Source organism: Anas platyrhynchos, chromosome 8 (assembly GCF_047663525.1).
Source record: "Anas platyrhynchos isolate ZD024472 breed Pekin duck chromosome 8, IASCAAS_PekinDuck_T2T, whole genome shotgun sequence".
NCBI classification, from domain to species: domain Eukaryota; kingdom Metazoa; phylum Chordata; class Aves; order Anseriformes; family Anatidae; genus Anas; species Anas platyrhynchos.
In genome coordinates, this window is record NC_092594.1 from 31288791 (window position 1) to 31304959 (window position 16169).

The 16169-nt window shown below is 46.4% G+C and overlaps 1 protein-coding gene across 3 annotated transcripts in view; it reads right to left on the reverse strand.

Annotated features, from left to right (window-relative positions):
• The window catches only part of TRABD2B (TraB domain containing 2B), a 278665-nt gene extending 266516 nt beyond the window's left edge, over nucleotides 1-12149 (reverse strand). The window contains exons 1-2 of one of the 3 annotated variants that reach the window (XM_027462667.3): nucleotides 11895-12123; nucleotides 10871-11431 (exon numbers count right to left, since the gene is read on the reverse strand). In XM_027462667.3, coding sequence (XP_027318468.3) covers nucleotides 10871-11431; nucleotides 11895-12002 — 669 coding nt within the window. In that variant the 5' untranslated portion in view covers nucleotides 12003-12123. Of the gene's footprint in view, nucleotides 1-10870; nucleotides 11432-11894 lie in introns of all 3 variants that reach the window. The other 2 variants (XM_038183077.2, XM_027462668.3) reach the window with 2 other exon arrangements.
• Nucleotides 12150-16169: the final 4020 nt, after the last annotated feature.

The window sequence follows — 16169 nt, forward strand, 5'->3', positions numbered from 1 at the left end:
CTGCTCTTAATATTTTAGACTCGTTGCAAGTGCCAGGCCTTGAAACCTTGTCAGTAGCATGCCGAACATCCCCAGGAAAGAGAGAGGAATCCCTTCCTCTATTTTTGTTTAGCTACCTCCTGCTCCTCTGCTTTAGAGCTAACTCTTGGGGTTATTTATATTGCATGACCTTGAGATAAATGGCATCTGGCAGGCTGCCGGATGACTTTGTGTTTCAAATCAAACGTTCTCAGTTTCTCCCCCTAACAATGGGAATAATTCCTGAATGCCTTTTTTAGGGTATTTCTTCCCATCTCATTGCCTGCCATGGAGTTCTTTGGTAACTACGTCAGGGTTGGTGAACTTTAGCTTGACTTTCTTGTTCGATGCGACTACCAAGTGGTGTGTGTGGTTTATTCTGTGGTTTGGTGTGTGTGTGTGTTTTCTCTTTGTCCCAGAGTGTCTGCGCTGCTGGTATTAGAGCTACAATTGTTCTATAAAAAGCAAAGATCCCTTGAATGATCTGCCAGAGGCTTTATCTCTGAACAATCTTTGTCTGTACTTGCTTTGCCGTTAACCAGTTTTGACTCCCCGTAATGGCTGGAGTTGCTTTGCTTTAACTGATATATATCAAAGAGAACTGCTAAAATTAACTGCTCATGAACTGTGTCCAGGATGTTAGATTAACTCATCTAGAATCCTTCAGAGAACAAACTGATTTATGATGTGTTATGACATTGTTACTTGATGTGTTGCACAACAACTCAATTTTAAAAAATGAAGAGCGCTCCATTAATAAGAGATAAATCTTTCCAGTGTAATTCAAATGAATCTGCAACAGCTTTACAGAGAGCACGATAAGGGATCTTGTGTGGGTTTGGGTGATTGTGTTTTGCATTCCTATGGATATCTTCCACTGGGATCTCTTTGTCAGTAATGACAAAATCCATCCAAAATATGCCAAAATATGACACCTTTTGGGAGATTATAGCTGTTTGCACTTCCCAAAACACAAAAGGATACACAAGTGATTCTCAACAACTCATACTTCAGGAGGCTTGAGAATGTACATCAAGCACTCCAGTGAGCACCCATGCTTCCTTTCAACTTCAGAGCCATAATTTGCTGAAGAGCTTACATACTAAGTCACTTACAAACTTGTCTGGCCCTAGTAACACACAGAAAATAATCAGAGTGGCAGGAGTGCATCAGAAAAAAATATATATAAAAAAATAACAAAAATAAATAAAATCTACCACCAACAAACATTTTGCACTAAAACATAGGGTATTTTTTAAAGCAAGCACTATTCCATTGCTGGAACATGAACCAGTGTAAAAGCTGACTTTAAATTATTAAATTTCTGTTTCAGATGCATATATGTTGAAGGCTCGGGTCTCTCTGGATACCCAGCTTCAACAAAAACGCCTTTGAAAGTGAGCTGAATTATATACTGTACAGTATGTCTCATTTCACAGCCAAGCCACTTGAGTTAATAAAGAAAATCCTCCCTGGCCTCACACAATTAGCTGGGTAAAAAGCTAGTCAGCACAAGTCTGCATACAGCCACAAGCCAATCCATAAAGTCGAACACTGCTTCATGCCTGCGAATACCTGCTGCTGTGACCCTCTGAACTTCACCTCGCCACCACAAGAACAGGATTATTTCAGGTTGGTATAACCTGGTTTCACGGCCTGACTTTCAGAGCCTCGAGGAAAGAAAATATCTTCCTGTTGTTCTGGAAACTGAAAGGAGAAACGACAAACGCACTGAACTGCAGTTTGCTTGCAGCTGTCAACCAATAGAGCATCCCAGTGTCCGAAGGCCTGGCTGTATTAAAACTGGTTTGGCCATAACTTGGTACTAGAAACTCAGTTTTGCTCAATTCTATGTGTTAATGAGTTATTTCCTTCAGCAAGCAAATAATGAGATTTTTTGAGGATGTTCATTCTGGCTTTTTCCTGTACTAATCAGGAAAGAAAGTCATTATGAGAAAGAGAGAAAGGCTTTTTGTACAGCCAACTCTCATAAAAATAATCATTTTGAGACCCTTTGGCATACATGCCCCCTCTTCTTCCTGTGATGTCCCAAAAATAAAACAGTACCTGAGCTTGAAAACAAACCACCAAAGTTAGCATCCAGTTGGATCCCAGAGGTCTTTTCTATATTAGAACCAGCTCTGCATGTGCTGTAAGGCTTAACACTTTTGCAATTAACAGCACTGTGATGATTTTACCAGTGCTATAGAGCCAATGGGACACACTGGGATGTATCTCATCATACTTCACTGCTGGAATAGCATTAATCTCGATGATTATTTCTAAAACCGTAAATCAATCACATGCCAGAAATACAAAGACCTTCAAAAACTTGGGCATGTTTCTCAAATCACCCTTTTGCCCTCTCCCCCTCTGCTGACTCTGCAAACTCCTGTAGTGGGAGCATTCTGTCTCACATTTAAATAAATATTCCCCATCACTATTATGCTGTCACCTGTAATAGGAAAAGCCTGCAAGAAATCAAAGGAAAGCAAAATTTGTGTGGTGGCAGAAAGTGTACAGAGAATAATCAGTCTTCATTGTGATTGTTAACAAAAGTGAGGGAGCCTAATGGAGACCTTGGATTTAATAAAGTCTCTAAAATATTGAGGGGGTACTTTCAAGACATAGAAGCTCCTACTTTGAAGAAATATTTTCCCTGTGTTCCTCATAAGTTGACTTTTATTAAAATGGAAAGAGGTTTGAAAATAACTTGAAGGTTTCTGTTTCCTTTTTCTCATTGCTTGGCTCAGGAGGTGAGCCTAATGAATTTTGCTCTGCTCCACACTGGCAGCTCCTTCTCCATTTTCTCTATTGGGGATATTCATGTCTCCCAGTGGGTACCCCAATACAAGAATTAGGGTAAAAAAAAGCAAGTTTGATGAAGCTGGGGAAAACATAAAGCATTTAGTGTTACTCCCTTAATTGTGTTGTTAAGCTAGCATTTTGGCATTGCTAGCTTTTCTGAGCTGTGCTTAGCAGCCTGAATCAGCATCTCAGTGGACTCGGTGATTCTGCAGGGATAACCAAGCATGAAGAACCTCTGGACTGGAACATATTTGAAAGGCTCCATAACTTCCATGTTAACAGAGCCTAGGAAAAGAAGAAATCAGGATGCTTTATTTTTGTACAATCTTTTCCTCTGTTTGCTAACAGGAATTTCTGGGAATGGTTCACTGTTAGCTCTGGCTTCAAGGGACACCCTGGAATGAGTGCAACTTATAGGATCTGGTCCATACCCAGTGGTCTTCCACATCTAACTGCTATTCACAGGTGTGGGCTGCAATCCTGATTCTGAAAAAAGTCAATAATAAAACTCCCTTTTGACATCTGCAGGACTCTTCAACCCTCACTGTTGCTGCAGTGCCCGGACAGAGGTGATCAGCAGTGACTCATTGATAATAAATATAATTACAGTATTTGAGCGATGATGATTTCTTCAGGCAAAACTGGCTATGGGAATCTATGTTTGATGAGAAATGGGGTGTCTAGGCCTATGTCAAATGACCCTCAGAGTGGAAAATCTCGGGTCTTTGATCTTATTCAAACTAAAAATACTTTTGCTAATGAGCCTCCTCAAGTCACACAACATCCATCCCAAAATGCTGAACACATGGTTTTAATTTACAGTTTTTAGCAACTTTCATTTATATTGTGCTACAAGTCCTGAAATGACTTGCAGAAGAAGCTCTAAAAACTGGAAAGTCAAATGGCAAGCACTGCTGTTGGAATAACTGGTGATAAAAGTAGCAGTCATCTGTACTAACTCCTGCTGGAGTTTCTGATACAGGTATTAACCGTGTCACTTCTAATTGTCTGTGCATTTAAATGACAACTAGATCCAATAAACAACAGTAACAGAAGACAGATACACTGTGCTCTTAAACAGTAGAGAAAGCAAATCCGCGGAGATGAGCGAGATGCCATAATTACTAGTTGCGGTGGGTACAACCAGCCATGCGTTTGAGTTGCACGTCTGTTCCCAGTCTGCAGAGAGTACAGCCTTGTTCCAGTCCCAGTCCAAGAACTGGGATGTTACATTCAAACAGTGATATCCGCAATTTTAAGCTCTGTACACACCAGTTTAATTTCTGGTATCTCAAGCAAGCTGGAACCCATAATGCTTTATGGGTTAGAGAAAGAATGTTAGGTCCACAAATTGTTGCAATATTCAGAAAAATGTCTTAAGAGGCTTCCACACATAAATAATTTGAGAAGTTCAGGAAGATATTGAAGCTTTGTGGCCACCCTGCAGTGCTTTCTGTGGATTTTAAATCTAGAAGCATCTAGGATCTGAATTGTTTATAGGTTTGAAACAGGAACCTGGGAAAGCATGTGGGCATGAGGCAGACAAGTTTCCCTGCAAAATAAGGCTCTTCTAATGTTAACTCTTGAAAGTTAAAAAATGAAGTTCCCGAACACTGGTCCTTGATGAAAAACCTCAGGTTTGGTACTGTCCTAAATGGTATGTGCCCTGGGGACAATACCTTAAAATCCCTTATCCAAGCATGCAGGGAACTCCTTAATCAGGACCAAAAGATGAAAGAAATAACAAGAAATTTCATGTGGCTCAAGCAGCAACTCTCTGATTCCTTCTGCTTTTTACCTGTCTCATCAACTCCTAACGACAGTGAAGAGATTAATGGTTTTGGAGCGTAAGGCCTAGCACAGGGGAAACCTGTTATTTTACAGTATGTCCCTCTGAAGTTCCCAAATATGCTTTGCCAGGAGCCCTGCCGCTGATCTCTGTCTCCACAGGAGTGCAAGGTGAATGAGTGCCCTTGCTTAAGATCATTTCTGGCCTTTTCAATACAGGAACCTCCGACAAGCCTGAATGATGTGGGCTGGCTTTATAACGTGGATTGCTACTCACCAGGGAGCTGAGGGGAGGCTGTTAAAGACTTTCTGAGGACTGTAGGTTGCACTATACTTCAAGTTGAGGTTTTTAAGGTCAATGGTTCGTTCTGTTTATAAGTAAAGCACTCTGGGCCCAGGGCAGGATCCTGACTGCTCTTGCAAGAGCATCAGAAACAGAAAACAAACAACAAACGGACAGAAAATCATCATAGCAATATAATTTACTGAAAAGGGGTGTATTTTGCACTCACTGGGGGAGCAGTTTGAAGGTGACAAACTATCCAGGGAAGATCCCACAGGAGTACGAAAGCAGCATTAGTGCCTGAGGACAGGGATGGATTCAGGCCATCAGTACTCTTCTGATCGCTTCTCTGAGCATAACCTGGGGAGTAGATCTACCCCAGGGAGCAAAGCATGTGCCCCGGTGTCCCCTGTGCTCCTCAGGGCTCCCCACTGCTGCAGAGAGGCAGAACATGCTCTGATCCCAACTCATCTCTCACCGCACACACAGGAAAAAAATGCCCAAATCCTGCTAATTTGCTCGTATACATTGGTAACGTTCAGCTGCCTCAAACACGCCTTGTTCACCATGGCTTTCTGGGGTTTATTCCTTTCAAAGCCCACCTTACAAAGATACACTTCCTGCCTAAAATCTCTTACTAGCAGCACCCATAATTCTGCAAACAAATCAACCAGCAAAGATCTCTTCGGGCCTGCTTGTGGAAGGCCAGCAGAACTGAATCTTCCCAAGGGAGGTGTGAAGGATCAGGGGAGAGGAAGGGCTCATACATCACCTGCTCCGTATGCACCTCTTGTAGCTATATACCCAACAATTACAGGAGATGAACTGCCAGATCAAGTCGTCATTAGCTGACTGGCTATTTTCTTGATAGGCCTCAAACTCCAGGGTGAGCCTTTCAAGGGTACTATGGTGAAGAAGTGCACAGCAACTGGCTGTAAAGAGCAGCACGTACAGCCCCTTACACCTACAAAACGCCAGCTGCTGATCCTTCAAGGTGTTTCTGCAACTACCCTTGTTTTAATACCTGCACAGTTTCACCCTCAGCAATTCCCCAGCACAGACATAAAACAGCACCGTTAGTACTCAGAGGAAAGATTTCTGTTTCTGATGGATGAATTTCTACCCCAAGTTTGATTTTAGTGGGGAATTTTTGTATTTGATTTTTACTCTGGGGTTGGGGAGGGAGGTGAAGGGGGTGATAATTAAATTAGAGCCAGCAAGCTGAAAATTATGTGCACGCATGCATAATCAAGCCTTTTAACAACATTTCTTCCAACAATAATCAACAATCCAAACAGATGATAGAAAACTATTTTTGATTCTCTTGCCCTTTTGATAAAGACTGAAATTTTTTGAAAGCAAAAAGGCACAGTTTTCATTAGGCATATACCACATTTCCTAACAAATAAAATAAAATAAAATAAAATAAAATAAAATAAAATAAAACAAAATAAAACAATAATATTCTCTCAAGTAAATTACACAGGCTGTCAAAAGTCAGATAGCTCTGAAACTGAGCCCTTTAATCTGGTTCTGCAAACTTGGAGCCTGGATCTTTCATTCATGCAAACAGGCAAATTCCCCATGAAGTGAGTTATGCCAGTTCCTGTCAGCTCCCAGAACCTCAGCTTTGGGATTACAGAAATGTTTAATTTTTTTTGAGGGGACAGGGGAGATGGAATAGCAAGTCCACAGCCGTGGGCCTGTCTATATATTAATGTCATGCTGTTTTGCCATTGAAGGTCTAGCTTCGAGACTGCAGATCTGTCAGTGACCAAACTTGATGGACCACCCATTGGCCTTTTATTAAACAGCACTTGTTCCTCCTCTAATCCTATCACCAGAGTAATCAAAGCTGCCATGTCCCAGGGTTTGATGGAACAGCAGGACCTGGGAAATGAAGACTGATTTTGTTAACAAAGTAATTTCTGCCCCTTGAATGCTGTCTCATTGGTAGAAAGTAGGGAGACAAGGTTTATTTGTGCAGAGAATGAGGCGGCAAAGAAATGAAAGGGGAAGAATGGTGAAGTGTGAAGTTTAATCTGGCACAGTCTAAGGTTTCTTTCTTTGAGGCAGTCTCTGATCCAATCAACACCGGTTTGATATTTAACATCTCCCCCTGCAGTTTGAAATGATACCAGCCAGAGAACACTCAGTCACAGCTTAGAAAACCCCGACCAGAGGAAGAGAAAAGGGGCTGCTCATGGCTCCCCTTTGGCCTAACAACTTCCCTGACAGATTGGTCAGGATAAAGTCAGATCCCTACACCAAATTCCCCTTACAAAGCTTGGGATTAAGGGCATCTGGCACGGCTGCATGCAGATTCTCCCTGCAGTGAGAAGTGTGATGGGACGGGAGGAAGGTTTTATTTTCAACTTTGGGGAAGGGACATGTACACCTTTACTTTCTCAGTTTGGGAACCCGGCTGAGAGGTAGGCCTGAGCTGTGAAACAAGAACTACACACAGCTCCCCAGGGCCGAGCAGTTTGTGTGGAGCTGCTGCTGGCCTCGCGGGCTTATGGTGGGGATGAGCTGTGGCCCGAGGACAGACACGGCCAGGGTGATGAGCAGGAGCTCCCCACAGCACTCACAGCCCAGTGCCTGCCCTCTGCAACGGGACGGGGCTGTCAGAGGACACTGAGCAGCTGCAGCAGTTACCTTCAGCATCCCCCTGGCCCAAAAAGTATATTTCAGTCTGGGGAGAGGGTCCTAGAGAGGAGGTGAAAGCCCTCTCCTACCTAGGCCTTGTAGGATGCATGGGCCAGCCCGCGTGGCCAGAATCCCAAACAGACAAGGCCTGGAACTCCCTCTGTCCTCTATGAGCTCTTCTCTGTCCTGGGACATTTGATGTTGCACTTTTCTGGTCACTCTGTAAATAAACGTCTGTCTTGTCAGATAGAAAAGTTGTCTGCTGCTTCTTCTCTGTGCGTTTTTCAGCTTTTTCTGTCTTGCCTTCAGTGATACCCTGAATCTATTTAAACCAAGGACCTGTGAAACTTCAACCTGGCCTAAATCTGATCTGAATTCCCTTGTTATCAGGCTCCCATCCCAGCCCTTAGCTATGCCTTAGAAGCCCTGCCACCAGCTATTTAAGACCTAGGGCCCACACATGGATTTTGTGTCCCCAGCGGCTGCCAGAGCCACAGGAGAAGCAAGGATGCTCCGAGAGCTGTGCAGCCAGGCGGTGGGAAGGCAGGGCAAAGGAGTGGAGCTGGGAAAGCTGCACAAAACACTGACCAGAAATTCCAGGGCAAACAGGGTCTCAAACTACAAAGTTTTTGAGCTTACAATAAAAAAAAAAAAATGCACCACACAACAAAACAATGTGCTGTGCTCTTACCTGCAAGAGCTAGCTCTCCAGGAAGCAGCCAATTATATGAGCCACCTTAATCTTTTCATCCGGCTAAGACAATCAACATTTCAAAGTGACGCACAGAACGTTTCAAAGATCGTTCTTGGTCAAAAATGCAAGTGTATCCGCTTTCTTTCAGAGCAGATCAAAACCAAGTACCACACCGGGACCACTCCTAGATTTCCTCCTCCTCACGGTATCAGATTAACAGATTTGGTGCATGTAGTCAGATTAAATATTTGCAGTAGCACAAAGCTGCCTTTGAGGGGAAGTAAAAAAAGCCTTTTTCTTTTTTAATTTGCTGAGGGCAAAAATACTGGACTTTGGGGACAGAGGGAACAAAAGCATTGACATGATTCAGCGAGGCGCAGTTTGAAAACCTGAACTCCAAATGCTGGAATTACATGCAGTATTCCTGTAACAGTAATGCTGAAAACAGGTAAAAACTGCTGATGCCCTTAGCAGATTCGGGACTGTAATTTATCACAGATGTTCTCATCAAACTGTGCAAACACCCCACAAGACAAAAGCTGCTCAATTTCTGATTTCCATTTTAGTGTGGTTTAATTATGTGTTGCTTAAGGAAGGCTCTAAGACCTGGAATTAGGAGGTGAAACCTAGCTATAGTAATCCACTCCACTAAATTAGCACAGAAATACACCAAGCAGTAGGACTGCCAGACGGTGTGATAACATTACAAATTACTATTGTTAAACAACTAGCCAGGTGTCAGGATGCATGAAATCTAGAGGAAGCAAGAAAATAAATATCTGGTTTGTTTTATTTAATTTTGTCTCATGTTGTTCTGGTGGCCTCGTTCCCAGAAAAAGCTTCAATCTAGGAAAAATCCTCATGTACACTGATGTGTATAAGTAGTAATATCAGTTCTCTGCAATAATTAAAATGTATTTTTTAATCAACTCAAACTTCCTGTAGGAATGATTGTCCTTTACTTGCCTATGGCGGTAACACTGTTCTTTTTTTAGTTTACTTTTGTAGCAAAATGAAGGGGAAATTTTTGCTACTATTTAGAGGGTAGTGACTGAGCTAAAACCAGACTTAGGGTAAGCACAGCAGTGAGTTTTGTGCTCTGTCCCTTTTCCTGTCTCTCTCACTCCTTCTCTCTCTCTCGAAAAAGAAAAAGAATGCAATATGATTCATATTTAAAAGGCTTCCAAGAGGTACGTCTTTAACCAAGTGCTTGCACATGCTCGATTCTAACTTCCATGTTTGACCTAATACAACCAAATGCTACTAGAGCTCTGCAATGATTAATTATTTTTACCTCACCTTAAAGAAGCGGTTCAATAGCAAGGACAGGCACTTAAGCACTTTGAAAAGAAGAAGGAAAAGCAAATTCCATGTTTTTCATGTATCTTAGCTAATGAAAATGTCCAGGGGGCTTTTAATTTTTATTATTTCTGTTGAAAAACAACCCTTCCCCCCCAAAAAAAAAGTGTATATGACCAATCTTCTCCTGTGAAGTCTGAATGCAGAGTTAGTCTTCTAGCGGAAGACATCAGATGAACCAACTCTTAGAGAAAGCTAGACTTTTTGCTCTTAAGACAGCTCCCACTAGACTTCAGGGAAGAAAGGGCTGAACACACTCCAAGGACATTTTAATCACACCAAAGATCAGTGCTTTAATCCTTACTCACACATCACCAAGAATTTTTTTGCTAAAACTAGGACAGTAAGGTACAGCTGGAAATAACTGATCTAAAATTAATGCCGAAAAGAAGGTTAAAAATGAAATATCGTAGCAGTAACTGACACCGTCTTAAATTTCCCCTGGATTATTTGTTTTCTTCCACACACATTCATTTCCTGAATTTCTAGTAAATCTGATTTCACATAAACAGTTTCACAAAGCAAAGTCAATAGCTGTGACTGTGTTCCTGATTAATCCACTGAAATGAAATAGACCTCATGGCTTAGTATTTGGTTGTTTAAAGCTAAATCCACTGAAAGAATTCTGGAGTTCAGTTACACCAATAACTTTTTTTTCTTAATCTACATCCTTTTCTTTTTTCTGAACTTTACCTGTTCTAAAATGAAAACAAAATCCATGCAGATTACACACTTAATTTCCCCCAGACCATGAGGACAACTAGAGCCAGTTTGTTTTGACCCAGAGTAACTACTAAAAGACGACCAACAGTTTGCACATACTTAAATCTATTTGAACAATGTTGAATTTCTTTTTTCATTGTTCATGCTTTATCCCCTTCGTGACAAGTACCACAGAGCTGCTTTATTTAAAAACAAACAAACAAAAAAGCACTTTTTACCCAGCTCCAGAAACTGACCAGAGGCGTTTAAGTTTCCTTCACAAGTGACAAGCCAGCAGACACACACATTCACACCCTGGACATTTGCCTCTCAAATAAATAATACACATGATAAACTCATAGTGCTCACTGTGCACATCACAGTTGTTTTTTTCACACAGCATGGACCAGTGTGATGGAACAGACAGACCAGTGCAAAGGCCGCTGAAGCCTTCGAGCATCCCTCCCCACCGCAACAGGCTTCAATTTCGCTATGGTAAACTGACTAAAATTTGAGGAGAATGGCTCCCAGCTCCTGGGATAAGCCACGAGGCCCAGCAGCCTCCTTACCTGGGAGAAGTTGAGCCCGTTCAGCGGGTGACACTGCTCCTCCACCCTCTCCACCGCACCCGTCGTCTTCTTCATCCTCTCGGCCTCCTGGGCGAGGTAGAGATCGAGCACCGGCACCCCTCTGGAGCGGATGTCGGTCTCCGTCAAGGAGTTCACCATGAGCATCACCCAGACGGGCCTCTTGCGCTCCCAGTTGCCGGCGATGGCGTTGAAGAGGTAGTCGGCGTAGAGCCCTTTGCCCCGCTGGTCCGGGGTCATCCAGTGGGGCAGCATCAGCTTGATGTAGTCCAGGTGGCGCTTGAGGCGGCGGTAGAGCTCGCGGGGCAGCACGTCCTGCAGGTTCTCCCCGTGGGGCAGCATCTGGCAGCTGGCCAGCCCCGAGATGGTGTAGGGGTCGGTGAGGTCCAGCTCGAAGTAGACGCTGGAGCTGGCCTGGAAGGCGGCCTTGGAGTTGTCGGGGATGAAGTCCCACACCCGCGTGTAGGGCACGTGGATGGTGCCGAAGAGATAGGCGGGGGGGTCGCGGCGGATGGTCCAGAGGAAGGAGTTGAGCTCTCCTTGCTGGCAGGAGGAAAGCAGGGGACGGACGGTCAGTGCCGGTGGCAGCCACCCACGGGCAAACCATCACGGGTGGCCCGTGGGGACGGAGCAGTGTAGGGGGGGGGCACCCTCCAACACACCCCACAGCACAGCTCCCAGCAAGCAGACAACCACGGCGAGCACACAACCACTGCGCAGCCCCACGCGGGGACCCCCACGGGGACCCTCGGGTGCCGCAGGCAGCGGCGTGGCGACAACCGGGGTGTCCCCCCCTTCTCCCTTCTCCCTCCCCCTGGCCGCTGCCGCGCTCCCGTGCCGGGGGTCCCGCGGGGGCAGCGCCACACCTGCGGGGCCACGCGTGTCCCCCCCGGCCCCGCTCGCCCCCCGCTCCGCGCCCCCCTCGCCCTCCCGGCGCCGGCTCCCCCCGCGCATCCCCCAGCCCGGCCCGGCCCGGCCCGGCCCGGCTCGGCTCGGCTCGGCTCACCGAGCGGGGCAGGTCGCACTGCCCCGTGTCCATCTGCTCCCGCCGGGCCGCGGCGTCGGGCAGGAACCCCCCGAAGACGAAGCAGATCAGCGTCAGGTTGAGTTGCATCCCGCTTCCTCTCGCTCTCCTCCTCTCTCTCTCCTTTCCCAGATGAGCCTTTTTGGATTTCTAGGATCTTTTTTTTTTTTTTTCCCTCCCCCTCCTCCTGCTCTTCCCCCTTTTTTTTTTTTTTGGCTTTTTTTTTTTTTTTTTTTTTTTTTTTTATTCAAACAAACTTTGCCAGTCCCATCTGCATCTGACAAGTGCAGGGGGAAGGACTGGCCGCCCCCTCCCTCCCATGCTCTCCCCCCTCCCGCCCTCTCCCACCCCCACCCGCGCTGGCTGCGGGCTTGTCAGAGCCGCTGGATGCTCGGGGCAGGACGCTTCTCATCGCCAGCCTCCGCCATGCTTTGATTTTTGCAGACCGGAGAAGCTCCCTTCCCTCCCCGCCGGTTCGGGAGGAGGTTTGGAAGGGAGCGTGGTGGAGGGGAGAGAAATAGCTCCAAAAAAAATAAAAAAAAAAAAAATCTTTTTTTTTTTTTTTTTTCTAAATTTCGGCGGAGAAGAAGAGAAGCTCCCGCGGAGCCCCGGGACCCAGCGGGTGCTGCACACCGCGCCGGGGAGGCCGAGCTCGGGCTCCGCTGCAAAGTTTCGCGCAGCCGCCCCGGGCCGCCCCGCGCCTCCCGCTGCCGCCGCGGCCGGGACGGGGCCGGGACCGGGGCCGCCGCCAGGGGGCGATCGCGCCCCAGCGCAGCGGCGGCTGGGACCGGGCTGAGGGCGGCGACCCCTGGGCTGCGGCGGCACCTGCGTGGCGCTGGGCTCAGAGTCTCATGGAGGCACTCGGGGGTGTTCTGGCGCTGCCGCCCCGCAAAATGTCCCCGAAGTGCTCAAACAAGGGGGCTGGCTCCTGAGAGCTCGGCGCTGAGGGGTTGGGGTGCGCGCTCCTCGTGGGTGCTGCCCTCCTCATGGAGCTCTCACAGCAGGGGCAGCAAAACCTGGATGAGGTCGTGGTGGAGGGCAGGTCAAGAGCATGGGCACCACACGGAGCTGGCCTCAGCCATCTCCACTGCCATCACCACCCTGGGCATCCGCTGTCGCCTCAGTAGCTCAGGAGGGCTCAAGAAAACCCCTCTGAAGAGTGCTTGGGTGGTTAGATATAAAATCATAGAATCATTAAGGTTGGAAAAGACCTCTAAGATCATCTGGTACAACCATCCTTCTACCACCAATATCACCCACTAAACCATGACCCTAAAGCACCAGGTCGAATGTTTCCTTGAACACTCCCAGGGGCGGTGACTCCACCACCTCCCTGGGCAACCTGTTCCAATGCCTGACTACTTTTTCTGAGAATAAATTTATCCAAATTTCCAACCTAAACCTCCTCTGGTGCAACTTGAGGTCGTTCCCTCTAGTGCTATCACTGGTGATCTGCCCCGTTCCCAGTCACGCCTCAGGAGAAAGTGCCCTTCTCCTGGCTGGTCCTTGCTGACTGGGGCACATCCGTGACCACTGAGCCTGGAACTTTCTTTGGAGGTCGCTGCCACAGGTGCTCAAGTCTGTCAGCTGCACCTCAAGCCTCCTCCCGAATGCCCATCTCTGTTAAAGCTGTGAGGATTTCTGAGGCAAGGACAGGCTGACGATGGCTGGCGGCCACTGCTTGCAGGATCTGCCTCAGCAGCGTCTTCTCAGGGCTCTGCACACTGCAGAGATGGGATCCCAGCCTGTCCACCACCTCCGGGACTAAAACCTTCCCCAAACTGGGATGTTCCTTGCTGTATTGAGAACAATCAAAGCCACCAGCTTTCCTTCTTATGAAAAGAATTGCTGGTACAAGGCAGGGCCCTTGCTGTGGCAAAACTCAGGGCAAAGTCGGGAGGGATTCTGCCAAGGCCTGGCTGGCTGAGATGCAGCTTCCTGAACAGTGTGAGAGGCACAGCGAGGGCTGGGGCTGCCGTAAACAGCCACAGCCACAGGCAGCCATGAGGAGAGGCTTTTGCAGCACCGCATGTGCATCGCCACAACTCTGCTCTTGGGCTCCAGAAGCTCAGGAGCACGCTTGTAACTACAGTGTCGGCACGGCTGAAATGTGGACTTGCATCTGCTTCTCCCTCTACCTCCTCACTGTGGCATGGAGTCCAGCAAGGCCATCTTGTCAGCAGCAAGCTCACACCTGCACCACTCGCCCTGGGGCCTTTGGGCCCCCCCAGTTCGTGCTGCTGACGATGACTCAGGTCCGGCTGGATGTGCCCACGCCATGACTCTCTCCTGCAGCCCCACCTTTCTCCCAAATGTGCCTCAGAGCTTGCCTCCAGCCCACCCAGGGGTGTGCAGGGTGCTGGGTGGTCACCATACTTGGCCAAGCCCCCAGCTCAGACGATGTCTGGATGAATCCGCGTCCCAGCAGATGTGGTGTCGCAAGGGCTAAAAGTCCAGTCACAACACAGTACATGGTTTATCCCTAGAAAGCTCTCACAAGCCTGTTAGAAGCTATAAGCTTGATGCTGTCATGATACTATAGCACGGGGGGGCTGCTGCACGCGTTCACAGCAGCTTCCCATGGGACATGGGTGCTTTTGTCTGGCTGTGTGGCCTTGACTTGGTCGTCCCCTTTCAGGCTCCTTCCCAAACCTCTTCCAAAGCTATGGAAGCACAAAGGGGCCTCATCAGAAATCTGGCAGGAACACCTCCAGTGACGTGACCCAACATCTCACACGCCGGAGAAGACGCCCAAGAGGTCTGTAAGGCGATGCGAGGCCCTGTTCAGTCGTGGGTGCCGCGTTGTGAGGTAGGGCGATTACCCTCATCAATGACATACATATCAAAGCACCCAGGGCAAGAATAAACAAACATCTTTGGCACTGTGCTCATCTTCCTTTAGCCAAAAGGCAGGTGTGGGGGGGTACAGCAAGTTTTCCAGCCATTTCCCTGAACTCAGCCCTGATGTTGCAAGAACTGCCTAGCTGTGAAAACACAGCCTCGCCTTGATTTATGCTGCTTGTGGGTAAGATGACTAAGAAGAAGAAGGAAAAAAAAAAAAAAAAAAGGAACAGGAGCAGAAATCCCAGTGGGAGTGCAATGTGGGTGTGTACCGATTTGGTGGGACAGTCAGGTTGGGGAAACTCCAGCCAGAGCTTCAAGCGTTAGGAAGTAGAGACCACAAACCACATGATATGTATCACAATGTTCAACCAAAGATTCAAAAGCATGCCACAAGCTTTTATGAAGATAACACTTTGGTAACAGCAAGGGAAATTAATTCTTTTGTGTAATTGTTACATTTTTTTTTCTCCCTCAGATGAGTTCCATATGTCCTCTTGATTTTTTTTTTCTTTAAACACAGCAGTTTAGAACGAATCTTAAGTAACGTTTAGCCTGCTTCTAAAGTAAATATTTACAAAAACATTAAATAATGGTTCTGATCTTTGGAAAATGGATACTGCTGTCTACCTGCTACTGTTTTGTTCCTATATGGAGTAAGGGAGAACCTTTGTAATAAACCCTAAGGCTGTAAAAGCAGTATAACAATGTGATTAGCAGTAATCAGATGGGAAATACTGACTATTAAAAACTGTGAAGAGATAAGAGGGATAAACTGTAAAGGGAAGGTTACGTTATTTTGTTTTTACAAATTTCAAGAAATCTAATGGGGGAATAGGCTTTTAATCTTACAAAAGCAGTATTGTTTTTTGGAAGCATAATAGCGTTGGCTGATATTTATGTCATGTATCATCTTCAAAGAGCTTTCCTAAATAAATATTAATCATTTCACCAGCCACTTAAAGGCAACCACTTCAGGGGTGCGGTGAGGCAGCAACTTAACAAGTAAGTTGTACTGAGACAGGAAACGAGGACAGCCAGATTCAATAAGGAGCCCGTGTGGGTACAAAAAAATATTTGTGGAGGCTTTAACAATATCTTTAATCACCAAGAGCAAAAACTCATGGTAGGTTTCTTTGTTAATGAGAAACTGGCATTGGAACTTGTAATTACAGTGAGTTTCCAACAGGTAAAGATCATTAGATCTTGGAGGAAACAGCTTGTGAAGGATCAGTATTTGCATGCAGGGAGGTGTAGCACTTTTATCAGAACATACTTCTTACAGGGCCAGCTACCCTTTTGTCTCTTCTTCTCCTCTCACCTTCCTACCAGGAAAAATTTCATACCGTTGGCCTGTGCCATATCTGTATTTCTCTGTCTCTGCCATGCTGTACTTTCATTTGAAGGATTTCAAAG